The 27310-nt window shown below is 43.1% G+C and overlaps 1 protein-coding gene across 2 annotated transcripts in view; it reads left to right on the forward strand.

Annotated features, from left to right (window-relative positions):
* The window catches only part of CLSTN2 (calsyntenin 2), an 840356-nt gene that overhangs the window by 776194 nt on the left and 36852 nt on the right, over positions 1–27310 (forward strand). For both annotated transcript variants that reach the window (XM_090056008.1, XM_090056009.1), the window contains one exon: positions 3741–3903. In XM_090056008.1, coding sequence (XP_089912134.1) covers positions 3741–3903 — 163 coding nt within the window. The remainder of the gene's footprint in view (positions 1–3740; positions 3904–27310) is intronic.

Consider the following 27310-nt stretch of genomic DNA (forward strand, 5'->3'; position numbering starts at 1 on the left):
GGGAGGCAGAGCGCCAGCTCTGCCCACCTCCTGCCACCAGGCTGTGCTTTGATCAGAGCACAGCACTGGCTCTGCTAGCCTCCTGCTGCTGGGAGAGCCGGCATAGTACAAGCAGATAAGCATGGGCCTGCTCCACAGCAGCATAGCTATGTCTGTACCATCTGTGCTCCTGGAAAAAGCAGGCAGGGGCCTGAAAGCTATAAGACCCCACAGTGCGTCTAGTCTCTGAGGAATCCAGGTTAACAAGTTTCTTGCACAAAGCTAGAAGCCTAGAATTCCTGGCACAGGCTTCAAGGTCTGTGCCCTGGGGTAGCCTTTCTATACAGTCTATATGGGGCTTAGGGACAGCAGAGCTTTCAGACTCCTGGGTTGCTCAACCTAGTCAGTAGCAATTGATTTACAAGAAATAGTTTTCATTTTAGAAATAGGGTTAACACATTTTAAAGTGTTCTGTTTTCTTTTTCTTTTTTCCTTTTTTTCTTTCGTTTTCTTTCTTTTTTTTTTTGTTTTTTTTTGTTTTAAGAAAAGTTCAAATACATTAAATTCTGAATGTAGGTCAGTTCTACCTGTACATCATGGAGTCCATAAACTTACCTACAGACTAGTTTATAAATGCTTTAATCACTGTGGTCATTTACAGTTTTCTCTAAAAAATATAGGTCATTGTCGGGGAAATTTTATATTAAGCTAGGTAGACTTTTTTCTTAGTGTCTGTAGGGTGATTTATATAATTTTGCACTTCTAGATAATAATAGTTGATTGTTCAGACAATTGCATTAGCCACACATTCACAGGCTGTTTATATATAGGATCTCTCCAGAATGTTTTTCTTTGTTATATTGAAGTGCACTTGTTTTTTGTGGGTTATATCAAGCATTGTTCACTTGCAGTTAGTAGTACTTAAGATCTTTGGAGCAGTATTGCAAGAGAGGCTCTATCTGAGGAACTCAGATGTATAAAACACTAACCTCTAAGGTTTAAATCAAATGAGCTCCCTCTGCCCTCTTTCACCCCTCCCATTCCGAAATGCAGCCACATCAGTCATTTTGTTTTATGTAAAACGATTGACACATGATAGGGTTCATGCTTCACAGTCTAATAGTCAGTTCAGGAAACTTGAAGAGTGAGTTTTCCTTGCAAGGAAAGACTGTTTAATCCTATTTGTTGTTGCTGTTTGTTCAATAAATTTTTCAGTTTTCCCATTTATTCATTTCATTTTGGTTTTGGTTCATTTAACCTTCAGAAAAATATTTGTGCTGTCTATTGCTGAGAGAGGGAAAGCTCCAGCAGCATATCGTTGCATTTTTCTCTTACTGTTTGGCTATGATGTCTGTAATAATAAATGTATCCATTTGAAATAGAAGTGATTAAGTTCCTTCTGAAATGTCTTCTAGAACAAAGCATTAGCTTTTCTTTAAAAGGGCAGATATTGCTACAGATAGCATTTAATCTAGCCAAGGACAAAGTGTTATACTTAAACAGCATTTACCTTTCTTCTCATGTCTGTGAAGCAGCCAGGATATCTGCATTCAAGTGTTTTGGGTTCTAAACTTTCAAAAAAATAATTATCTGTAGAAACTTTGTACAGTTCAGTGGATGACTGGAAATACTGTGAGATCTTTAAAAACACCCTATTACACTGTCAATTTACTGAGAGTTATGCTTTTGTATTTCAGAATCCCAAAAATTCAATGAAGGTACTGGTAAGGGGTATGACTGCACTAGGGCTTGCATGCTAGCCTTTCATCTCTGGAGGCATCAATCCAAATCTCTTTACATGCCACAAGTAAAAATAAATGTAATGCTCTCACATTAATCCCCATTTTGTTTGCTTCACAAATTATTATGAGGTCTGGTGTGACTGATATTCTCTCTTTAAAAGAAGCCCAAATATATAGGAATTGAGGACACTGTCATTCAAGGCTGAAGTACGTTGACAGAATAGAGTATAGCCTCATATTTGAAACAGAAGGCAAAATGTGAACAGTGGGGTGTATTGGTAGATTTCAGTGAAAGAGTTTGCCTGTTACCTACATTACAATAACTCAGCTCATTGGGACAAAGTTTTTTTTTTTCTGTTTATACAGCTCCTAGCACAATGGTGCCCTGGTACTACTGCAATACTATGGCGCCTCGTAATAGTGCAATACTCATAATAATACTACTAAGAATGATGATTGTAGTGATGATTTTTGGATCAAAGTAAATGCTAATCATTATACTAATTCAACAGGTCCCTGACAATAAGGTCTTCATGATTTAAAGTAAATAGGAAAGTTTAGTACAGTGTTTCTCAACCATTTTAGATTCAAGGCATTCCCTTGTTAGGCTTCTGGCACCCTGGTTAGACTCAAGGCACCCCATGAAAAAATGCCACCTCTGTTTTCAATCATTTCTTGACTACAGAAAAAAATAATAGAGCAGTTTTTCTGTTGCAAAGAACTCAGAAAGCCCACAGTAGGACAGAATATTTTTAACACTATGGATTCTTGTTTGAAATCTTTAGCTGCCTATACACATGCTCAGAGTTGGTAGGGGAAGCTTTAATTAGAGCAGTTCCCTGACAACTGCTCAGATTAAAAAAACTCACAGTTCTATGTATTAAATCTACCCTCTCTTTCCCCCCACATTTCAAAATGGCTGTGGGGGGTACTTTAACTAAACCTCAGCAAATGAGTTTTAGTTAAAGTGCCCCCACTACCATTTTGAAATGTGGGTGGGCTTAATACATGTGATCGTGGGGAGACGCTGGAGCATTCTAATTAGAACGTGAACAAGCACATCTACAGACAGCCTTTGGGTTTATCTTGTGAATCATTTTTTCCATGCTGAGCAGTGCTGTGGCACTCTGGTTGAAAATCACTGGTCTAGAGCAGCATTTCTCAACCCATGGGTCATGACCCAAAAATGGGTCACAAGAATATTTAAAAGGGTCACAAATAAGTGCCAGACAAACACAGGCTTCCCCTTACAGGCTGGATGAAGGTAAGTATAAGGGGAGCAGAGGTTAGAGGGTCAGGGCTTGAGGACTGTTGGAGTGGTAGGGGGGCAGTGTGTGTATGTGTGTGTGGAGGGGATGGATGCAGGGGAGGAAGGTGCTTGTTGGAACTTGGGGAAGGTGGCTGGGTGGCCAGGCGCTGAGCCTGCAGCAGGGCAGGAGGGCTGGGGGGCTTTGGGCCAGGCACCAGCAAGGCCAGGAGGTGTGGGTCAGGACAAGCCATTAATCTTTGCAAATGTGTCCCAGGATGAAAAAGCTTGAGAACCAGTGGCCTAGAGTAACCTTTTGAGTTATTTAAAATATAAATTTAGGTCCTTTATAAAGTTTATATTCTTGAAAATCTAAACAAACTAATTGATGAGCAAATTAATCTGATTTAACTAATAAGAGAATTCAATCAAAGCATTAATTCCACTCCTTCAAAAAGACTGCGTGTTTTTTAAGATAAATTTATTCATAAAATTGATTATGTATGTCAGAGGTATATGCCATATTTATTTACTTATCAATGGAAAGTAATTTCTCTGAGTTATGTGTGCAAAAATGCAACCACAAATATATAACCTATCATAACCCCTAATGATAACAGCAATGCTTCTTTAAAGTCTAAAATGCAGTAACTATTATCTTCTATTACTAGAATTCCAGGACATGGAAGTAATACAAGTGAAATAACATATAATATATAAAACAGTAGTAGGATAAATGGTGCTAAAGGGTTTTTTTTTCTTTTTTTATTCAGATTTGTGATAAAGAGTGGCATTACTACGTCGTCAATGTTGAATTTCCTGTGGTTACCTTATATATGGATGGTGCAACATATGAACCTTACCTTGTGACGAATGATTGGCCCATTCATCCATCACACATAGCTATGCAGCTAACTGTTGGTGCTTGTTGGCAAGGTAACACTACATAAAGTGCATAAAGTAGATATAAAGTTTTTAAATCTGATCCAAAGAGGGTTTTTCTTGTCTGCCTCTAATGTGAAGTACACCAAATTTACTGTTATTAATGAGTGGAATGGTTAATGAACCTAATTTTCCTTTCAGTTTCATGGGAGGATCTTCACAGAAGATAGTGCGATTTTTCAGACTAAAATTGGCCAGAGCCTGTATTTTCATTATCTAATAACACAGTTTGTGTTGTCTATAAGAATAAGATCTGATGCATATTAGATTTTGATAAGTCAGATAAAATTTATGATAATGAGATAATTATCATGGAGCCAATCTTTGCACTCCTGACCCTGGAAAGAAAGAACTATTTCATAACCAAGTGTATACACACAGGATTAAGCTTAATAATTTAAGTATTAGAAAAATATTCTATTTTATTTATTCTATAAATGAAAAAAAATCAACCTTTTAGAATTAGAAGTTTAATTTACCTTGTGGTTTGGTAGGACAGTTGGTTTAATTTAACCAAGGTTTCTTTTAATTTGATAGTCTCTGTTTCTTATTTAGACTTTGCACAATATCTATGAAGCAACAATGCAAGCATCAACACATTCATTTACTGCTACTGTGGGAAAACAAGCTCAACTGCATTCCATATTTTACCTGGATCTGTGGAATCTAATAAGAACCAATATGTTTAAGGATTTGAAGAATTAGCCATACTGAATAAGTGTATATGAATATGTGTTTCCATATTCTCCGAATTTCCTTGCTAAGGAAACTTCATTTTTATCCCACCATTCATAACTAGTCCTGAGTTCTATTAAGATTTAGGTCCTTTTAATTTGGGTCCTGTTAATTACTTCTATCTTTTTTTATTTACTTATTTTCATCACTTTCTAATACTAACATGTTTTCCCTGAAATTTCATCTTTTGAAACTGAGGAAAATCCTCTCCATTAACTTAGTGTTTACTAAAAAGGCCAAATTTTGATGCCTGTGAGGAATACAATTCTACTTTTATCCAGAGAGCAGATGCTGCATGAGCAACAGCTGTGCACATCTTCCTACACAACTATTTCCATGTGCCTTACTCTAGTTTTAATACAGTCACCTAAAGCAAAGAGAATAGGTTTCTCAGCTTCTCATCATGGCCTCTTTTCTGAAATTTCAAGAAAGGATAAGAATTAAAGCCAATTGTGATGCTGAGTTTATGATATAAACCCACAAACAGCTGTATTCAAAAGTATTACATTGGGCCATCAAAAGACAGCAACCGGTAACAGTTTTCAGTTCTTTCTGGCTTAGTCTGCTTCATGGGCTACTGGTGCCTCCTGAATCAGGGGGCACTTGCCCCTCCAGCGGCCAGTCAGCGACCAGGGCGGTGGTCCCCCCACGACCAATTGCACCAATCCAGAAGTGCCAGGCGTGTGCCCAGAAGTGCGAGCAGAGCTTCTCTTGGTGTCCCCACTCCACAGCTGATGCTCTCAGGTGGAACAGTGCTCCCATCTGCCCCTCCTGCCCATTGCCTAAGCAGGGAACACTGCCTGTCAAGGGGTGCACCAGCACTCTCAGGGAGTGTACATGGACCCCCATGTACCCCTTCCCTAATAACCCCCATCTGGTTATTATCCAGTGGCCTGTAGGATTTGATGCTTCAGTAGACAAGTTAGTTAATTCCCTACTCCCAAAACAGTCATACTTGTGTCCAGTTAAACATATGATACTAAATAATCAAAGGTCACTCTATAATAGTGCTTATGGTAATTCCACTGTAATATAAAGCCTTTAATGAGACATGGCTTAGAGCAGTTCTTAAAATGGTTAAAAAATGTCAAGGGGAGAATTATATATTACCTTGAATCAGGACAAAAATAAAGCCCTTTGAAATTTCACATGAAGCAAAATTTCAAAATGTTTTATTTGTAATCAATAGAAATATTCTGTTAAATTCAAAATGTTCATTTGCATTTTGACAGTTTTAAAATGCTTTGTTCAAAGTAAGTCAAATTTGAAATGAAATATTGAAATCTTTCTTTTAGGGGGGGAAAAAAGCAGAACATGTCATTAAAAAAAATGTCCAACTGAAAATTTGTCACCAAAAGAGGTACAATTCATGAAAGAAATGGTGTCGCCACATTTATATTCAGCATTTCATGGATATAAATTGTTTGACTTAAAACTTTAACAGGCTTACTGAGGAAAAAATAATCTCTGCCAATAAAAATACTTAATCTTTACATATTCAAAGTGATTGAGAAACATATCCTCATAGTAATATGTAGTGTATGTAAGCAGATTTGGGAAATGACGGAGTTGACTTGCTGAAACCCACAGATGGGACTCCTGTGTCAGTGCAAGGAACAGGAAACACACATTTCTGATTCTGGTCTCTTGGATGAATAAACATGCTTCTGTTTCATTTACTATGAAATTTACTTTATTCAAGGATCAAAACAGAGTCTTTTCTCCTTTTTATCAGAATCTCTAATATTGTCAGAACTCGATGTTAATCTCTTGCCTCAAAAAAACCAATCATTTTCTTTTTCGCTGTTTTTAACTGTGGTCTTCTTGTAACTGTGCATGGATGGCATCTACCAAAGTCAAACTGTTTTAAAAGCTATCCAGACCCAGAAACCAGAAGAAATAAGAGACTGTAGTCATTAGGTGACAGTATAACATGTACACACATGTGCGTGCATGTGTGTGTGTGGGGGGGGAGTAGAAGTATACAATGAAATCAAGGACTAAAGTTCTTAATGTACTTGTTAGCAAATACTAAGTAGAACACCTGTTTCTGCTATAAAAAATCTAACATTTTAGATAAAACAAAGTTCATTTCTTGCATGGAAAATGCAATCTATTTTCAGAGCTGTCCGTAGGCATGTGTGGGGCTCAGGGCATAGCCCGTGCAGGGCCAGGGGGGTGGCAAGCAGCCTGGAGCCCAGAGCTGGCAATGCATGGCAGCCATGGTGGGGCCTATGCAGCACTGTCTGTGGGGCCCCTCAAAGTGTGGGGCCCAGGGAGATCACCCTGATTCGCTTCCCCCCCCACCAACTAGGGATGGCCCTAGCTATTCTACTCTCTCATATTCCCTCTATAGGATTATGAACCTGTTTCAGGTTAAGGGGGAGGGGAGTCTCTTTCAGAATGGACTTTTGCATCATCTACTTTGGCATTCTGACCGTGCTTACGTAAAATAGTATCACACATGTGCCTCCTACCCTGATCTAGAGGCACATCATGTAGGGGACTCAGAAAGAAACAAAAATTTCTCTTTATCATAAATATTTCCTGTTAATAACATTTCAGTTCCATAGTAATTCTTTCCTCCCTTTTTATAGCCTTGTTTATCATGTCCATTCTGAAGAGTTAGGGGAGTTATCTGTCTTTTTAGTCACTCACAAAATCTTATTTCTCCCTTCAGCTGTTCCAGTGAAATACAGGAAGTGCCAGGTTCCATTCTGGTCTTCTCTTGAGTTCAGAATTAACTATAGATCTTCATAATGAATGCTCTCTCACACCTCTTGTGTGATAAATTTTAGCTTTAGTCTTTGACATACCCAGGGTCCTATCTGTGTCAGCTAACTTGCTTTAGATTAAATTTCTGGAATTTTTCTTCCCATACACCTGCATGAGGTTAGAAACCTTGGATTGCCTATATAAATCTGTCACTTTTTTTTTCTTGTCATGAATATCCCAGGCCCAGAGAGCCTAATTCTGATCCTCATTTTACAGAAGATTTGCAGAAATAAATGATTTCACCAAAACTGTTGTGGGCAATGAGAATTGCCCCCAAAACATCCATAGAACTTAAGCATATGCTACTATATCCTCTGCTTTTATCAGAAAGGCTTTTTCATTTTGCATTTCAAGATTGTAAGTAATTTTAGAGATTTAAGACCCTACATCTAATGTAGAGCTCACTGATATTTATTTTCTGTAGTTCCCTTCCATATTACTTCTTCAGGAACCAATTCTTGCAATGTACATCAGCCATGTATTTAGCTTCTGAGCACATTGGCAATGAGGTACTTTTTATGTCAGTCTATTCATGTCTAGTTTGGAATGTACACTTTTTAGCAGGATTCAATCATAGAAGATTGATATAATCAGCTTTAAAAAAGGCAAAATCTTGATGCAGCCATTTGGAGATTCGGACAAATTTAGCTCCGTTTTTAATAGGGTGTGATCTGGTTTCTACAGAGCTACATGGAACTTTTAATCCTTTTGGGGGTTTGGAGCAAGAATTTATGAAAATAAGTTAGTTTCACATTTCTGTTGGTGATTCTGAAAATGGTAGACAGAATTGACAAATATCTTATTTGCCATATTTTAATGAAAGCTTGAAAAACAAGGAAAAAATAAACAGCCAGCCAAACAAATACTCATGCCTTTTATTCTTTCTACCCCTTAGGCTTAGGACCCTACCAAATTCATGGCAGAAGCTGGGTGTGCTACAGCTCCTTGAATCTTTCAGGTACTCCTGTTTGCCACCCACCCCTTTCCTTCCCTCCGCAACTGGTGGAGGGAAGGAAAGGCGGGGGGTGGCACACAGCAGTACAGGGGGGTGGCACACAGGAGATTGGCAGGAAAGTGAAAACCACAATATTAATATGGTGCTGTCTTTGCCTCCCCACCAGTCAGCAGCAAGCAGTGGGACTGCTGGGCCCCTTAGCCAATCAGTGGCAGGAGGCAAAAAAAACCCCATACTTAACTTGTGTTTTTTGCCTCCCCACCTGTCAGGAGTGTGGCTCAAGTGGGGTCCCTCCGTCAGTCACCAGCAGTGGGGGGCAGGGGCGGGACCAACCTGGGAGATTTGAAAGATTAAAAGAGCCACAGCACACCTGACTTCCTCTGGGAATTCAGTAGGGCCCTACTTATGCTGCTCTGCAATACATAAGAACATTTTCTTTACTTTTTTTCTCCTTCTCCAAAAATATAATTAAAACGCTTTACACACAACTAACTTCTTAAAAGTTGTTATTGTTTTTTAACTTCTTGGTACCCTGAGTAGTAACATACTTCCTGAGCAGTCTCACTGAATTGAAAGTCATTGAACCTAGAAAAGGTACTACTGACAATAAGATACTACATGAACATGTTAGAGTAGAAGTACAAGTGTTTCTTAAATGATGAATTTGTATATGCTCATCAGTTATAATAGCTTTCTTTGCAGATAAGTAAGGAAATGAAATTGACCTATTGCATCTGTGCAAAAGGCCTTTCCTGATGAAAGCAATGGACTGACATAGTTTTATAGTGTAACTGGGGTGGGCAAAGAGGGCAAGAGCCCTGGGCACACAGATTCAGAGGAACTGCCAAAATGGTAGGTCCTGTGAGACACTGTACTAAAGTGTTAGCTTGTGTGTGGGGAAATAACATTCTCCGGTATTTTGTACTCTTGCCTCCATACCTTTCCCAAGTACCCAGCGCTTTTCCTGCCTGCCACTCAAGGACCACAATTTTCAGCTATATGTCTGATCTGATAAAGCTGGGCTATGGTATGACTTTGTAATAGGATTGTTATTCCGTTAAGTCCAAAGATGTGTTCTACCGTCAGTGCTGAAAGAAGTTTATTTCATCCCATTAACTGAGAGGGCAGATTGATTTCTTCTCAAAACCTTTAAGGTCGAAGGCACTGCTTGACAATGCCCTCTAGATAAAGAAGGCCTCTTCAGAGACCTAAAGGAAATGTTTCTATGAGCTTACTCCAAACTTCAACATCCAAGGCACTATAAAAGAGTGTAGTAGCCAGCATACTCATTCTGCCTGGCAGAGTGCCTTCCCCCCATCCCCCAAGTGATGCAACTTTCTAAATATCTCATTAAATGGTTGGTACCATGAAGGCACAAAAGAGCCATTTGGAAAATGCATTCTGAAAATTTCTGGGTACTGTGTTGGAGGCTCTTTACCCATTTTTAAATCACACTGAATTAAAAATATCATTACTGAAGAGCATAACTAGCACATTTTAGATCACATAAGATAATGGCACCTTAAAACTTGTTCGACAAATTAAAAATGTTGAGGATAAGAGCATGAAAACCAAGTGTAGCTTGATATGAGTAAAACTTACATCTCAGATTCAAAATGAACATTAGAAGCAATGAAGGGTGCAGAGATTAGAGAAAAAAATGTCTTTTTACAAAACATTTAGTGGCACTAATGGAGCTTTATTTCCAGTATTGGGCTGGTGAGTGTATTATCCTGTTCTTGAATACCTAAAGTACACTTTTAATAAGATAGTTATGCTTCTGGTGAAACAGTACTTCAAAGCATGGTGGGCCATTTAGAGCTCCTGAAACCAATTTGTTATGTACTACTTGCCACCATTAGGACAAACGCGTGGTCTCTGTTATGGCCATAATACTGGATACTGTTTTTATAGGTGTACTTTTTTGGTTCACAGTCCCAACAATAATTAAATTTCCAGTCACAATTTACTGCCAGTAAGTCCGTAGAAAGTGTCCAATGTACCTGTCTCCTTGCTTATTATAATAAAATAATTATAAGACTTTGCATAGCATTTTTCATCGAAGGATCTTTCAAGTCAGTTGAAACCTGGGAACACCCAAGGGTGCGCCCGCCCTCAATTGGAAGGGATAGATGAGGCAGGCAACAGTGCTGTGAAAGGGACACCGGTGATCTAAATGCAGGTCCCTCTTTCCTCTATAGAGTCAACTCCATGGCCATGCTCTTAACTCTTTACAGTTTATTGAATTATAATATACATATTATTTCTTATTCAATATATAGGTAAATATTATAATAGGTAACAAAGGAAAACTTTCTGAAAATAGTCTTTGCAATATCTTTTAACAACACCAAATGTATACAGATGAATATTTACAATATGATAAGCCAAAAACCCATTATACCAAACTAACCCAATTCCATAACATTTTGTACAACATATTCATAATTATGATAACAGTTATACAAAATATAAGGCACAGACTTATATGATATAAGCCACGTTTACCCCTGGATCCAAGCTAGCAAGGGGTGCTTCCACTTCTATGGGTCTAGCTGGGAGGGCAACTTTCACGCAGGGCTTCCTTCTGGGTGGGGGTTGCCTTATTTCAGGAATGCCTCCCTTGCAGGACCTGACTCTACCAGCAACTTACAGTTTTCTTCGAGAAGCCATCAACCAGGCCTCAGAAACCTTTACTCAATCAGAGGCCCCACCAGCGTTGTCTGTGTCTCTCCAAGATCTCCCCTCCTGGCCCTGTGGCCCACTTTGGGCATTGAGGGTTCTTCCAGCTCTCGTGGGGGAAGGAGAACCTAGCCTTGTACCTAGGCCTCCCCTTTCCTGGGCCCTGCTCTAGGCTCCAGGGCTCTTAGTTCTTTGGCCAGGCCACACTGTAAGGATCCGGTTATCTGGCTTACGCCGAGGCCAACCTGAGTAGCCTCAAGCTGCACCCAGGGCAGGTTCTCCATCTGCCAAATTGCACATCGTGTGTACCCAAGCAGCCCCGAGCTGCTCCCAGGGCCGGCTCTCCATGTGCTGGCTTGCATACCATGTGGGGCCCAAGCAGCCGGCTCTCTGTGTGCCAGTCTGCACACCGCTCCATCCAGCCCCTTGCTGAGGATGCAGGCTTGAGTTGCCTCAATGTGGCTCCCAGAGCCTGAGCCCCATGTGCCAGCCTGCGCACCACTAGGGCAAAGAAGGGATCCTGTGGAGTCTGTTCCCTCTCCGACATCCTTCATTGTGTCTGCCCAGCATGCTGAACATGCTGGGCTTTATTTACACCGGAGGCCCCGCTTCTGAAGCCTGCCAACTTGGAAAGTGCAGTCTTCAATCAGGTCCAGAGGCTCCTTGCCTCACCCACCATGAACAGGGGCAGGGCAAGCCCCTCCCAGCTGGTACCTGATTGGTAGAAATGTTCCACCAATCTAAAGTGTCCTTCTCCAAGCCAAGCTTGCCAGGCAAAAGCAGTGAGCCTGCCACACAACCATTAAAGCTTAGCTCATTACAGCACCCTTCTCTAACATAGAAATAGCATCCCCACTTTTTAAATTGGACTATTGTACCCTAATGAAAATAGGTGATTTGCCTAAGGTCATACAGGAAATTGACATCAGCCTAGGGAGGAGAATCAGGCAGTCTGACTCCCAGGCTAGGGACAAAAGTTACACATAAACCAGTTTAAGTAATCAGAAACTGGTTTAAACCTGTCATAGAACAGAAGATGAATGCACATAAACCAGTTTCAAAATGGTTGAAACTGGTTTAAGATAAACCTGGTTGAATGTAATATCAGATTTAACTGATTGAGGTCAAACCAGTGTATGAAACTTCTGTCCCAGACCCTGTCCTGGTTTAAGTTACATCTGAGTCCCCCAGCATCCTAGCATGCTTTGCAGTCTTGGGCTGGGCTGGGCTGTCTGTTCCAGAGAGCAGGCTTGGCCCTGCCCCTCTGTTCTCCAGCTAGAACAGAGGTGGGGGCATGGCTAGATGTCGGCCCAGCCTGGCCCCTGACAAAGGGGACAGGGAGGGGATTTATTCTCCCCTGCCTCCCATCTTCCCCACCCACCCCAGCTGGGGTCTGCCTGGCCTGCCAGGACATAGCAGCCTCTGTCAGGTCCCTTCACCCTGGCCGTTCCAGTGTCAGGGGAGAAGGTGTGGCTAGATACTGGCCATCATGGCCCCATGAGGCAAAGGGGACAGGGAGCTGGTTTATGCCCCACTCCCTACCCTCTTCCTCTGGGGCACCCCAGGCAGGGCCTACCTGGCTGGGGCACAGCAGCCCCTATCATAGTATCATAGTACTTAGGGTCAGAAGGGACCTAAACAGATCATCAGGTCTGATCCCCTGCCCCAGGCAGGAACGGGTGCTGGGATCATATCACCCTAGCCAAATATCTGTCCAACCTCCTGTTGAAGACCCCCAAGGCAGGAGAGAGTACCACCTCCTTGGGAGCCCATTCCAGAGCCTGGCAACCCTAACTGTAAAGTAATGTCTTCTGATGTCCAGCCTGAACCTGCTCTCTAACAATCTGTGGATGTTATTCCTAGTAACCCCTGGTGGTGCCTGGGAGAACAGAGCTTCCCCCCAATTCCCACTGGCCCCCCTGATGAGTTTGTAAATGGCCACCAGATCCCCTTTAGCCTTCTCTTCTGGAGGCTGAATAGGTTCAGGCCCTTTAGCCTCTCTTCATTGGGCCTACCCTGCTGCCCCTTGACCATGCAAGTGGCCCTCCTCTGGACCCTTTCATCCTTCCAGTGCGGCGCCCAGAACTGGATGCAGTACTCCAAATGTGGCCTGACCAATGCTGCATAGAGGGGAAGGATCACCTCCCTGGACCTGTTTGTGATGCATCTGTAGATGTACGACAAGGTGTGGTTAGCCTTACTGACCTCTTCCTCACATTGGTGGCTGATGTTCATCCAGGAGTCAACAATGACTCCAAGATCCTCATAGAGCTGTGCCAGGGGCCCTGCTATGACCTCCACCAATTTCCTCAGCACCCTCAGGTGAAGGGCATCTGAACCTACTGATTTAAACACATCCAGCCCCTCCAAAATTTCCCTAACTAGGTTGTTTCTGACCCCAGGCATGGTGGTGCCTCTCCTGGGTCTGTCCACAGTTCTAGTACGGGAGATGTTCCAGTCTGTGTTCAGGAATATGGAGGCAAATAATTTGTTAAAGAGGTCAGTTTTTTTGTTTGTTGCAATCACCAGATTGCCAAGCCTGTCCTGTAGGGGCCCCATGTTACCTGGTGCCTTCTTTTTACTTCCTATGTATTTGAAAAATAACTTTTTATTATGCTTAATTGTGGTTGCTAGCCCTAGCTCCATGTCTGCCTTGGCCTTCATAACAGCTTCCCTGCAGTCCTGAGCAATGGAAGTGTAATTCTCTTTGGTGATAGCCCCTTGCTTCCACTGTTTGTATGCCTCCTTTTTTGCCCTCAGGCATCCGTGGATGCCTTTGCTGAGCCATGGGGGCTTCTTAGCACTTTTGTTTCCCTTGGTGCACATTGGGACTGACTCCCTTTGAGCATGGAGGATCATCTCCTTGATGAACAACCACCCATCTTGGACTCCCATCTCATTGAAGCTCGGAGACCCCAATGCCTCTCCTACTAACCTTCTTCATTTACAGAAGTTGGCCTTCCTGAAGTCGAGGACCTCTGCCTTGCTACTTGCTATCACCACCTTGTGCTAGATAGTAAATTCCAGCAGGCGATGACCACTGTCACCCAGGTGGTCTAGTACCCACAGACCCCTCACCAGGTCACCGCCTGTGGCAAGGACCAAGTCCAGCAAGACATTTCCCCTGGTGGGACTTTGCATCTCTTGGTTTAGGTAGAGGTCCTGTATCTCGGCTAGGAACCTATGCGAGCAGTCAGACCTGACTGATTGCTCCTCCCAGAAGATGTTTGGGTAGTTTAGGTCACCCATGACAACCACATCCCTTGACTTCACTGCATCCATTACTTCAGTGTCAGGCATCCCCCCACTCTCGCTGCTGGAGTGGGGGGAGAAGGGGAAGTGGCCAGCCGTGGCAGCAGCCTCAAGCAAATGGGGGGAGGCCCCTATTTGCTTGCAGTTGCTGCTGGGGCTGACCACACCCCCCCGCTCCAGCGGTGAGTTGAGCAAAATGCTTGATGGGCTGCTGTGCCCCTACCTGACAGATCCCAGCTGGGGTCTATGGCAGTGGGACAGGGAAGGGAGGGTGTGAATTAAATCCACGTCCATCCCCCCATTTGCCTGAGCTGCTGCCAGGGCTAGCCATACCCCCTGCCACTCCAGCAGCAAGCAGGGTGAAATGCCTGACAGGGGATGCTGTGCCCCTGCCTGGCAAACCCTGGCTGGGATCTGTCCTGGTGGGACAGGGCAGGAGGGGGAGAATTCAACCCCCATCCATCCATCCCCCATTCACTTGAGATTGCTGCCAGGGCTGGCTGCACCTCCTGCCACTCCAGCAATGAGGTATAGGGTGGGAAATGCCTAGCAGGGTCTGCTTCCCCCTTCCCTCTCCAGGTACACCCCAAATGGGGACCATGCAACCCCTCCCCAATCAGCCTGCCAGGGCCTGGCCATGCCCACCCCACCCTCAGCTCAGCTTTCCTCAGCCTTTCAGCCACTGCAGAAGGGCGGGGGGGGGGGGGGGCGGGGAGGGGGCCCTCAGTGTAGTGCCTCCTGTTTCCTAGCCTGAGCCACTACAGGCATGTGGCTGTATTTCCAGAATCAAAAGTGAATGTCTACTCACTTGCTTGCTGGTTTAATCTACACAGGTTAGAGTAGCCTGCAAAGATTGAATTGATTCAGGCTCGGGCTTTTGAATGTCTGTACTTAGCCCCAGTGCTTCTTTTTAACAACTAAATCATCCTGTATCTTCCCACCCACACTACTGCTCTCCTTTTTAGCTTTTGCAATCGTGTTATGTCTTCTTAAGCAAATTAAAAGCAAGTGAGGTTACAGTTATATTTTGTAGCAGCCAGCCTTAGCAAAAAGTTCTTAGTGGGATCATTAAATTGAGAATCAGTTGTCTCGGGATGTAGCAAATGAACCCTCTTGCAAAGTGAAAAATTTCTTCCATTAAACCGAGGCTTATAGGTTCTCACTTTGATCCCCTGGACGCTAGTGATCATTCTGTAGCAAAGACAGAAAAATGAGGAAGTTATAAGACTTGGTAATCTAATCAGCCCTTTGCACCACAGACTATGAACTTCATCTAGGTTCCTTTGAAAAGATAAGGTCTCAATTTCATAATTTCTTCAGGGGCTGATTGTTTTTTATGTATTATACCCCAACTCTTGTCAGGAAAATGGTTACACAAGTTAATTACTGTCACAAGGTTATACTGTAGTTTCCCATAGCTGAAAGTCATTATTCTCAATATCGTATTCTGATGTCTTAGACACCATAGATGAGGTAATTAACTTATATTGGCTGCACTATATATTTAGGGAAAGGAGAGTTCTCTAGAACAGGCCTGTCACCAATCAAGCAATCATAAACAGAAAACAATCACTCCAGCAGTTCTGTGGTGGGTTTTTTTAATTCTGTATTTATTTTTTAATTTTTTAATTCTTTATTTTATTTATTTTCTCTCCCCTGCAAATCCCAAGAATTGTTAGAGAATAATTTGTCAGTAAGTTTGCCTTCAAATAAAAACATCAGTCTTAACTCTAATCCTGTATGGAGCATGAGAACCTACTTCTAATTATATAAAGCACTGTACATATTTTAAAATCTACATGAAAATAGGCAGACTAGGACCAGTAACAGTCAGATTCCCTACCCCATCAAGAAAAGAAACTGCATGCATTTCTCCAGCTAGGGTTTTCACCAGTGTTCCTCATATTCCATGAGCCTAACATAGAATAGATGGTTGACTATGGTGCGTAGCATCTATCTCCAACTAGTACTTGGTATTTTGGGATGAAATACCAGCTGAGATGTATTAAAACAGATCTTAGGTTACTCCAACATGGGATCAGTGTGGAGATAAAAGCACTCAGATGCCCTTCTTTTTCCTGATGTGCCAAGCAATTATGAACTGCAGTGGAAGACTTAACCCAGAATGTATGTACCCAAAAGCATTTAATACTCTATCAGGCGAGTCTCTGTATTTTTCTTTTTATCACGTTATGACCAAACAAGATACTTTACATAACAAAGTAGAATCAGAACATGTAGTTTAACTGAGGTGGGTATGTTCTGTGAGAGTTGAATCAGTGTTTAAATACATGGTTAATTCAGTGTAGATACATGCCTCTTATCTAATTTATTATCTGTTATAGTCAGTGTACACCAGCTCTGGGATGTTTTTCAGGGAGTAGGATTATAGTGCAGTGATTCTGCCTGCAACATTAATTAATTTAGCATGGATTGTGATTTGCTTTTAGAAACATAATACAGAAATTATACACTGACTGAATTTTGTTTTGGTTGACATCACTTTTGATGGATATATTAGCTGTGAGAAGCTACAAAATCTTAGTATACTTCATAATTTATTTCAGCAAAAACCTGCCTTTCTGAAAGAGTAGAACATGTCTTTCTTGTGCGTATACAGGTTAGAATGTGTGTTGTTCATAGGAGATTGACATCATATGTTCTCATGGTTATCCAGTTGTTTGAGTAGTACTTTCAAATCTGAAGGCATGTGGAGCCACTTGGTGACCCAAGCTTCCACATCAGAGCATGGACAGGTTAAAAAAATGTGGTGCTCACTGAACAAGATTCTTGGTTGAAGAGTAATTGCTTTGTACTGAGTCTTTGGGGTCATACCTTGATCATCTGAGGAAACAGGATAGGTCAGTATTTATCCTGAATTATACTGTAAGCTCATCTTGTTTCTGTTTAAAGGATAGACTTCTTGCCATGACTTTAAACTTTGAGTCCAAACAATGAGGCAAAGGAGCAAGTAGAAGCAGATGGTGCTAAATCTTGGGTTTTGAGCCCAAGGAGAATTGTTTTGCAGGCTTCAGATTTGTATGAATAATCTGGCAGAGCCACAAAGAATCCTTCAGTTTTTTTTACTTCCAATGGACAGAACTGAACATTTCTCTGAACTGCCACTGCTCTTCAGTTTTCCACTTTAAGTATTTTGTTATCCAGGTTCATCAGCTTATTACCATATTGTTTTATTTGTTCTTAATTTGATTTTTATGGGGGGTGGGTTTTTTTGACCTTCTGTAGACTGTTGTAAAATTTGTTCTAATTTGGCTGGGCTCAGATAGTTCAAAGCTGTAAACTGTACTAAATGTTTATGATCCAGATTGTTTTATCTGATGACTTGTAAAGAATTTCAGTTCTACTCCTTTTTCTGATTACATTTGCTATTTGGTTGTAGTTTCCTATGTGCACCTGGAAGATGTGTTACTCAGCTAGAATGGAAGGCTTATTACTTGACATCTATCCCCTGAAGACCTTTTCTCTGGACCTTCTTATTCCATTTTCAATTACAAAAAACTACTGAGGGAACCGCATGTGCTATACAAATGTCCTCGGCCAAGTAGCATGACCTAAAAATATCATGTACCATTTGTGTAAGTGGTTGTAGCTGTTACAGATGCAGAGCAAGAATCTGCCACTCATTGATGGTATAAATTCTTTTCTGCACTGGTCTAAAACTCAGCAAGACCACAGGTGACTGGCAAAGTTTATGCTAGGACAGAAAGAATGTGGTACAAATACAGGAAGGGAAAACTGTTTCTGGCTACCTCAGAATATCGGAGTTAGGATCTCTCTGGCTATATTAATAATACAAACTCCATTGGCAGTAGCTAGTGGACATTCTTATATAGAGAACACTCATGTACTTTTCCTACTCTTTCAGATGCCTCCCAAAGCCAGTTCACATGACCTCTATTTGGTATGGGTCTAATTCATGTCTGTATCTGCCAGGTGTTTGGGAACCCAAGTAAATGCTGTTTAGATTAAAATATAAATGTATAGTGCCTTTTCAGCATATGAATAATATTGTGGATCTGTTGCCCTACAGTCTACAAGTACATACACACACACACACACACACACACACACACACACACACAATCAAGAAGAATGAAGACGGAATAGGAGAAGCTGAGAACATTTGGATTGATTTTCATCACCAATGTCTAGGACCTCTCTAATAGCAATCAGCAGTTCCACCCTCAGGTTATTCCGGGTCTTGATGTATTAACAATATATCAATCAGCATCTTATTGTCACCAACTCTAAGTGAAAACAAACAGAAAGGACTTGATTCATATTTTTGCTTTTCCCCCCAGTAATGTAAAGTTTAATTGAATCACCATGTCAGACTAAGGAACTGAAGCTTAATTTTGCAGATGCTGTATTGTGATGTTTGTATGTAAAGGCATAATAATAGCTTTTATATCCTTTTGTACCTAGCTCTTTGCGATCCAGTTATCCATAAGTATGTGTTCCTGTAGTGTATAGAATACATCAGCACATTCTGACTTATTTGTATGTCTATATAGGCACTAAGGGTACCTGTAGATGTGCCATGAGGCTGCTCTGACATGATGTAATTATAGCATTTTGGAGAAGATTCGATTAACCGAGTCTGATACAAGAAACGCTGCAGTGCTTTAACTAGAGTGGCTCTCAGAGCCACTCTAATTAAAGCCCTCCCCCCTACCCTCCACCCCTGGAGCACATGTAAAAATGCCTTAAGAGCATTATATATGGCCACCAGTGTATTACTTGAGCATATTTATAAGTATTGTTGATGTTTCTGGAAGTTGTACATCCCCGGAGAATTCTAATAAATTATTTTAGGAAACTATCATATCATCTTTCATTAGAAGTAACCTTTTGGGGTTCTGGTTTTACACTTTGAGAGTCATGCAAACTTACAATATCTCCTGAAACTCTCCGGTATCAAGTACAGTCATTGCTTCATCCCATAGGAAAGAAGCATGTTCTTGCTATCTAGCCAGTTCTACAAGCCAGTTCATAATCGGGGACACATGGTCTTTCTGCTGCCCAGCCTTCTTCATTCCCTTTGGAATTGTTAATTCCACTGATAATTGAAGCTGTGTGCCATCATGTGCACTGCTATTTTAAACTGATCTTACCAAAGAAAGATAAAATGGGAAAATGTTCTTTGTATCCCCTTGGACACTTGTACATCTCTACCAATTTCCTGCACTTGACAAATGCAAATTTGCAGTACAGCAATATCTTAATAGTAGTGGAGAAACCATATAAAGCTAGGAATCTTACTGAGTCTCAGCAGGACAGTAAACTTTTAAAGCAAGAATTACATACCTGAGAAAGTGTAACAGTTCTACACAGTCATTTTGTAATTGCCTGTAAACCAGTTTTCAGTAGCATGCTGTAAATTTTTTTGGCACAATATATTATCTTATATTTATCTTGTATGAGTTATCATCAGTTGTTGTTTGATACATAAATGATAAATGGTAATAAAGTCACAATTTAGTTTTGGCTTTATCGTGGATGTTTCTATATCTTCTATCACTAGAAGTATCAGGCCTAGTTAGAGAATATCAAGGAGGACCTCCACAGTGAAACATTCAAGCTGCTCAAGTAGAGAAAGATGAGGGCAAATGTTATTTTTTTCATATTCTCTACATCCTACTCTATGGATTATTAAACAGCTTTTTTAGTCTCATTGGCCCTGCTTGCAAATGCCTGCATTTCAGCATTTGTCAAGAGGCTGAAACTGATCATTAAGAATGTGGCAAATGACTACAATGACCACTATAAAGTGAAGGACCTGAATCCTGAAGGTAAATAGTAACAGTTATGGAATACAGGGGCATAATCTAGCTGGTAGATTCACTATTTTTACAATTTGTCTATATTGCTTACTTTACAATTATCATCTTTACTGTTGTCACCTACAGACAAGACCACTGCAGATCACCCTTGTTATTGCCACGTGTCTCCTTGAAGTCTGTCCAGAAGCTCCATCTGGTACAAAATGCATCTGCCCACTTACCATGTCCCTGTGAGCAGAATTCATCTGTTCTGAAATCTCTGCACTAACTTGCAGTTTAATTTCTGATACCATTCAATGAAATGGTTGTCATCTTTAAATCTTTTAGTTTTCTGGGATTCACCTCTCATTCTGCATCACGTGAGAACAATTCAGATCACAGCCAGGCTCTTGGTATAGGATTCTAAAGTTAAACTCCAGGATCAACACTGAGGGTTTAGCCAGAGCCCTTGAAACTTGCTCTTCTAAGAAATGTGCCAAGTACTAAGAATATAAATCTTCAAATCTTGATACATTGGTTGTGTTAATTGCATTCAGTGCTGCTCTCATCATGGAGATGCAGACATTGGAGAGGAATTTAGAGATAGTCCAGTTATAAGAAGTTTTTGTAGAACTAATGTGTTCATGGCGTGTTAGCCATTTTCCATAGATAATTACCTTGGTAAATGCCAGAAGGGCATAATGTATGGTAGGAACTAGTTCTCAGCTGGGCTGTTGAAGAAATGAAGGTTTTGTAATCCCCAGGTCCTTATCTCATAAAAATACCTGTAAAAATTGATCCATTGGAATTTTTTCTAGGTGGTGGACAGATTGGTTAATTAGAAAAAAATCACTGAAACAAGTTTGACTGGAGTACATAGTGGCGTGATATGTTCTATGATGCCATTGAATATGTTAGAGGGTAATGATCTTTAAGCAAAAGAAAGCACCTATGAGCACCATGTCTGCTGTCATGAATCTGAGTATGGTAACCTCTGCTTATAAAATTTTTTCTTGTTTCTCATTATAATAATGTGTATTTCCGTGTGTAATTTTGGCCTCTTCCATAGCAGGCAAATGTTGTAGGAAGAGAGGTAGTTTTCAGAGCTTTAGGCATCAATGTTTAGAGGCCTTTCTGCACTATATTTCTAGCTCAGGATATAATTCAAGATCTGCCCTGATCTTAACCCTAGTTCACACAAACAAATTGTCAGCTTTCTCCTCTGAGGATAAGGGGATTAGGAACAGTCAGCATGGATTCATCAAGGGCAAGTCATGCCTAACCAACTTGATTGCCTTCCATAATAAGATGACTGGCTCTGTGGATGCAGGGAAAGCAGTGGATGTGATATACCTTGACTTTAGCAAGGTTTTTGACACTGTATCCCACAACATTCTTACAAGCAAGCTAAGGAAGTATGGGATGGATATATGGACTGTAAGGTCCATAGAAAATTGGCTGGATCGTCAGGCTCAGAGGTTGATAATCAATGGCTAAGTGTTTGGCTGGTAACTGGTATCAAGTGAAGTGCCACAGGGGTCAGTCCTGGGGCCAGTTCTGTTCAATATCATCATCAATGATCTGGAAGATGGGATTGAAAGCACCCTAAACAAGTTTGCAGATGACACCAAGCTTGGGGAAATAGTAGACATGTTGGAGAGTAGGGCTAGGATTTAGTGTGACCGTGACAAATTGGAGTATTAGACCAAAACAGTTTTTCTGAGGTTCAGCAAGGACAAGTGCAAATTCCTTCACTTAGAACAGAACAATCCCATGCACCAGTGGAGTGGGGACCAACTGGCTAAGCAGCACCTCTGCAGATAAGGACCTGGGGTTTACAGTGGACAATGAAGTGAATATGAGCCAACATGTACTCTTGTTGCAAAGAAGGCTAATGGCATACTGGACTCCATTATTAGGAGTGTTGCCAGCAGATCGAGGGAAGTGATTGATTATTCTCCTCTATTCAGCCCTAGTGAGGCCATATATGGAGTACTGTGTCCAGTTTTGGGCCCCTTGCTCCAGAAAGCATGTAGACAAATTGGAGAGTCCCGCGGAGAGCAACAAGTACGGTTTGTGGACTGGTGCTGAGCAAACTGGCCTTATTTAGCCTGGAGAAGAGAAAACTGAGAAGGGATTTAATAGCAGCCTTTGACTACCTGAAGTGTGTTTCCAAAGAGGATGGAGCTAGACTGTTGGCCATGGTGGCAAGTGACAAAACAAGGAACAATGTTCTCAAGTTGGAGCAAGGGAAGTTTAGGTTAGATATTAGGAAGCAACTTGCTCTCTAAGAGGGTGGTGAAGTACTAGAACAGGCTACCCAGAGAGATTCTGAAATCTTCATCCTTAGAGGTTTTTTAGAGCCAGGTAGACAAAGCATTGGCTGGGATGACCTAGTTGGGGCTGGTGTTGCTTTGAGCAGGGGGTTGGACTAGATGACTTCTTGAGGTCCCTTCCAACCCTAATTTTGTATGATTCTATGAAATTCAGCTAAGTAGTGCTTTCACTCTGAGGTAGCTCGGGGTCAGCAAGCTTTAACATCAAAGTACTGTTTAGCGACTCTCAGTTGGATTGCTCCAGCATTGTGCTATGGTCGTAGTACATTGCCTATTAAACTAGGAGGTAAGCTAGTTGAAGTGCAGTAACTTGTTTGTACTAAACTAACCACTTGTTTCTGTGACCATAAGTCCCAGAAATGTACCCAGAACAGAAAAGACAATCTTCACTAATTACAAGACCCCGTTTAATAGCTTCAGTTTTCTTCATGCATGGATGTCAACGTTTTAATTATTCACCGCTAAAATAGTACTATCCCTTTAACACACCTTAGAGGCATATTAACCTGCTAACGTACTGGATTGACTGTATTATTTCAACACATCTCACAGTTACACTAGACTTCTGGCTATAATTTATGATGTTGATTTCTGAAACTCTGTTTGATTTGAATCCTGAGAAACTATCTCTTTCCTTCACATGTTTGTGGGAGTTGGGTAAGTAGCTCAATGAGATCTAAGAACAGATATCTGTGTAGTGGGATCTGGGGTCATGATCATGTAAGATGGCAAGAAGTGAGATCAGTGAGGTCATGGGTCAGATCCCATCCACCTTTAATTGAATGTGTGCTGGGGGTCAAAGTTATTACACATATGTTGTGTAATAGCTTTGTGGCTTATTCCCTGTTTTATCAGTGTTTTAATTGCATTATTGTATGGCTGATTTAGTACTTACATGATTACTCATGTCTTAAGTCTAACATCTGTCAGAGGCCTTAGTTCCACAAAGATTAATTCCACTGACTTCCAGAACATACTGCTAACCCCATCTTTTTCTCTTGTCCTCATTTTTGTTTGCAGGTGCAAGGTAAGAAAACACTCTTGTTACTTTCTGGTTAAGATAAACTTCTAGGCAAAGTCTATTTTTAATTAACATTGTATACCTAATCTTCCATCAGTTCTTTTTTTTTTTCCTTCAAAGAAATGCATATTCCCAGTGACAATTATGATGGAAATATATTCACAATAATGGGAAAACATGTACCCTACAAATAAATATATTTTCCTTCAAGATATTCTAAAATCCATGTTCAATCTATGCCAGCATAAAATGGTTTCCAAAATCTGCCAAAATTTCATGTTAAAAATGGGCCAAAAGTTTTTATTCACGTACAGTTATATTTTAATGCAGGAATTTTCTGTATGCTGTTTCAACCCAGAGGAAATTGTTAAAGCTAATTTGTAAGGCCCTGAAAATAGGAGTTTAAAACAATGGAAATACTGGCAGAATCTTAAATACTTGGCACATCTACACATGAAATTAATTCTATATGGGTTAACTGTGTAATAAATTACTGCACAGTAAACCGCCCTGGGCAAGCATGTACATGTGCAGCCATTTGGGAGCAGATTTGCTCCTCATGACACTAGCCTGATCCAGGCCTCCCCTGGCTCTGATCTGCCCCCCTGCAGCAGGTAGGGGGAGCTAGAAGCTCCAGCCACAGCTGCCTGGGGCCAATGCCACTCTTTAAAAAGCAGCCCTGCATGGTGCTCCCTGGGCACCTGCATTTCTGGCCAGGAACAGTCTGCAGTGTGCTGGCAGATCCCTCACCAACTTTGTCACCAGAGCCTGTGTCTACTATGCAATAGGTACTCCACCTCAAGACCCTGGGAACAGCAACCCATGCCCTGGGCTCCTGCTTGTCACCATGCTTACTGTGTTTTGCCGCTGTGGCAACCACCGCCTGGCTCAGGTTTGTCTTGGCCCTGCGTGCCCCTCTGTGCTGCATAGCCATGTAGCCAGGCTCACCATTGCGTCTGATGCCTTCTGCCTCCACACTATTGCCACTCAGCCCCTGGGCTTCTGCCTGAACCCCAGCAGGGATGCCAGTGACGTGCACATAGATGCCACCACCGGTGCCATACATGAGCTTCTGGGGCTCCTGTGGGCCTGCCCAGTGATCCAGGACTGGTGGATGCATGTCATTCAGTGCACCTGGGATAATGAGCAGTGGCTAGAATCATTCTGGATGACCCAGGCAACCTTCCAGGAGCTCATCAACAAGCTTCACCTGCACCTGGAGTGACAGGCCACCACCATGAGGCTGCCTCCCCAACATGTTCACAGAGACTTGGGTGGCCATCGCTGACCATGCCTGCCAGCCTGTGCTATGTTGGCCACCTCTTCAGTGTGGGCAAGGCAACCACCAGAGAGGTCTGTGGCACCCTCCAGAACATGCTGGCCCACACCGTGCTCCAGTTCCATGACACCTTGAAGCTGGTGTTGGGGTTCCAAGCCCTGGGCTTCTCCCGATGTATCAGATCCGTGAATGAGACTCACATGTTTGTCACCTGCCTGCCCCATAGAGATCGCCCCTACTAGAGCCAGCAGGCTTTCATTCTGTCATGCTTTGGGCCATCATTGACCCCCAGAGTACCTTCACCAACATGAGCACCATCTGGGCTAGCAGCACCCACAATCCCTGTATCTTTCAGAACTCTGCCCTGCCAGCCTCAGTGAAGAATGGGCACTTCACACCAGGGGTGCCAGACCAAATGGTGGTCCCACCCCCTCCTCATCAGGGAACCTACATACCCTGGCTCATGTGGCCCTACACCAGCCAGTTGGATCCCCTCTGGGCAAATTGCAACACCTCGGCCAGACCTCCTGGCCACAGGAGGTGTTGCTGCACTTCAACCCAAGCCCACTAGAGGGCTTGTGGCTGGGCAGTGGAGGCAGGCAGGGCTAGGATTGTGGGCAGGGCAGTGGGCAGGGTGAAGGTGACCACCGAGGCTAGGATGGTGTCCAGCATGGTGGCCTCTCTCTGAATGCCTGGTCCTCTCCTGGTATCTCTGCTACTTGCGCATAATATCCTCCACATGCCAGGCCTGCAAATCCACCAGACATTCCTCTGACACAGTAACCAGCCAGGCCAGCAGCAGGGTCTGGTCCTGGGTCCACCACTGCTGAAGCCAGTACATGGTGATGAACCTGAAGATGCATCACACACACAGCTGGTGCATTTCCCCTGTATCCAGCTGCTGGACCTGCAGAACCAGGAGGAAGAGGCTGTTTGTGAGAGCTTGCAACATTTCTGAGATAACATGCAGTATACCAGGGGTTTGTGTGCTGCCCAGCTTCAGATCAGGGGTCGTGTGCACATAGGGGCCAAAAGACAATGGTAAGTAGGCCAGCCACTGGATGAGCCCCCCATCCCCACTTGTTCTACAGGGGTAGGTGGGCTGCTGGGTGCTTACTGCAGGCAGCCTACCTTTCCCAGCCCTTTCCCAGGCTAGGACAGATTTGGCTCCTGGCAGCACCTGCTGCAGGTACTCCAGACCCCACCCCCTTCTCCTCCTGCAGGCCAGGCAGTGTCCTCTCTTGCCACCAGGCCCATGGCACCCAAGCTCAAGTGAGAAGGGGCTTTCAGCCAACTGGGATGCAGAGCTGGTTGTACCCCAGCCCTTCCCCCAGAGTGCCACCAGAGCAGCTCAGCCCACCCCCCAACACATGCCCTACACCCTGAGCACGCCTCTGGTGAGAGTGTCATGGGTGCGCTGCAATGAACTGTTTGCACAGACTGAGGAATGCCTGACCCACTACACCCAGCTGCTGCTTATTGCCATGGTGCCTCAGGTGCACCTGAAACCTTGGTGCAGGACCCTGAGCTTCAGTGGTATGGTGGGTAAGCCCAGGCTTCCCCACAATGTTTACTGCCCCCCAGAGGGGTATATGTGGCTATGCTATGCATCTCTGCCCCCCACAGCTGAGGACAACATTGTCGCCAGCATCAACATGTTTCTCAACGTGTGAGTGGCCCTTGCCTGCATAGCCGAGGGGGTACTGGCTGCTCAGTAACATTTTGCACTGTGCCTTCTGCCTCCATGTGCTGTAGGGGAGAAACTCCAGCAGCCATGAGGGAGCTCAGCCAGGCCAGGTGGGGAGGAAGGCAGGGGCAGGAGCAAGGAGAGGAAGGTCCTCCTCCCAATGTGGGGCTTGCCAGGCATACTTGGCAGCCTAAGTCTATCCCTGCTGGCTGCAAAGACATGCAGCTCCCAGTGGTGTCCTGGGCTGCAAGGCCACAGTGCCTGGCTAGCCAAGCTGGACTCCCCTCTGGCGAGGGACTGGAGTTGTTGAGGACAACAACTATGGCCCTAAGTGCCCAGGCTGGCCTTCTGGGTGGGGCTGCACACCCGGAGCTGGTGGGACAGGCACTTGCCTGGACTGCCAGAGCTACTGGATGATGCTGGGGTAGGGACTGCAGTGGGACATACTCTTGGTGTCCTGAAGGGCCCTCCCCTGATGACAGCTTACTGCCACTGCCAGGCTGTGTGGAGGCTCCATCAGGCTGGCTGTGCTGGAGAACATGGTATGGCTGTGCCTAGAACACAAGGATGTGATCCAGCTGCTGTATAAAGGGCATGGTTTTTCAGGTAGCCCCTGACCAGCAGTTGTGGTTGGTGACATGGACCCACTGCTCCTGCAAGACCTTGACCTTTATGTGGCACTGGTGTGCTGAACAGTCATGCTCGTGCTCTGTGTGTGGCCAATCAGGCCCTCACAGATGTGGGCATTGGCACACTCACTCCATGTGACCTGTCTCTGGAGCTCGGCCTTGTCCCACAGTGCAATGAGGTTTGTGGTCTCATCCTGGAACCAGCTGAGCCCCCAGGACATGATGTGCGGCACCAAGGATGACACCAGTGTGGCTTCCTCTATGGCC

The sequence above is a fragment of the Crocodylus siamensis genome, chromosome 6 (genome assembly GCF_052110815.1).
Source record: "Crocodylus siamensis isolate JL-2025a chromosome 6, ASM5211081v1, whole genome shotgun sequence".
NCBI classification, from domain to species: domain Eukaryota; kingdom Metazoa; phylum Chordata; order Crocodylia; family Crocodylidae; genus Crocodylus; species Crocodylus siamensis.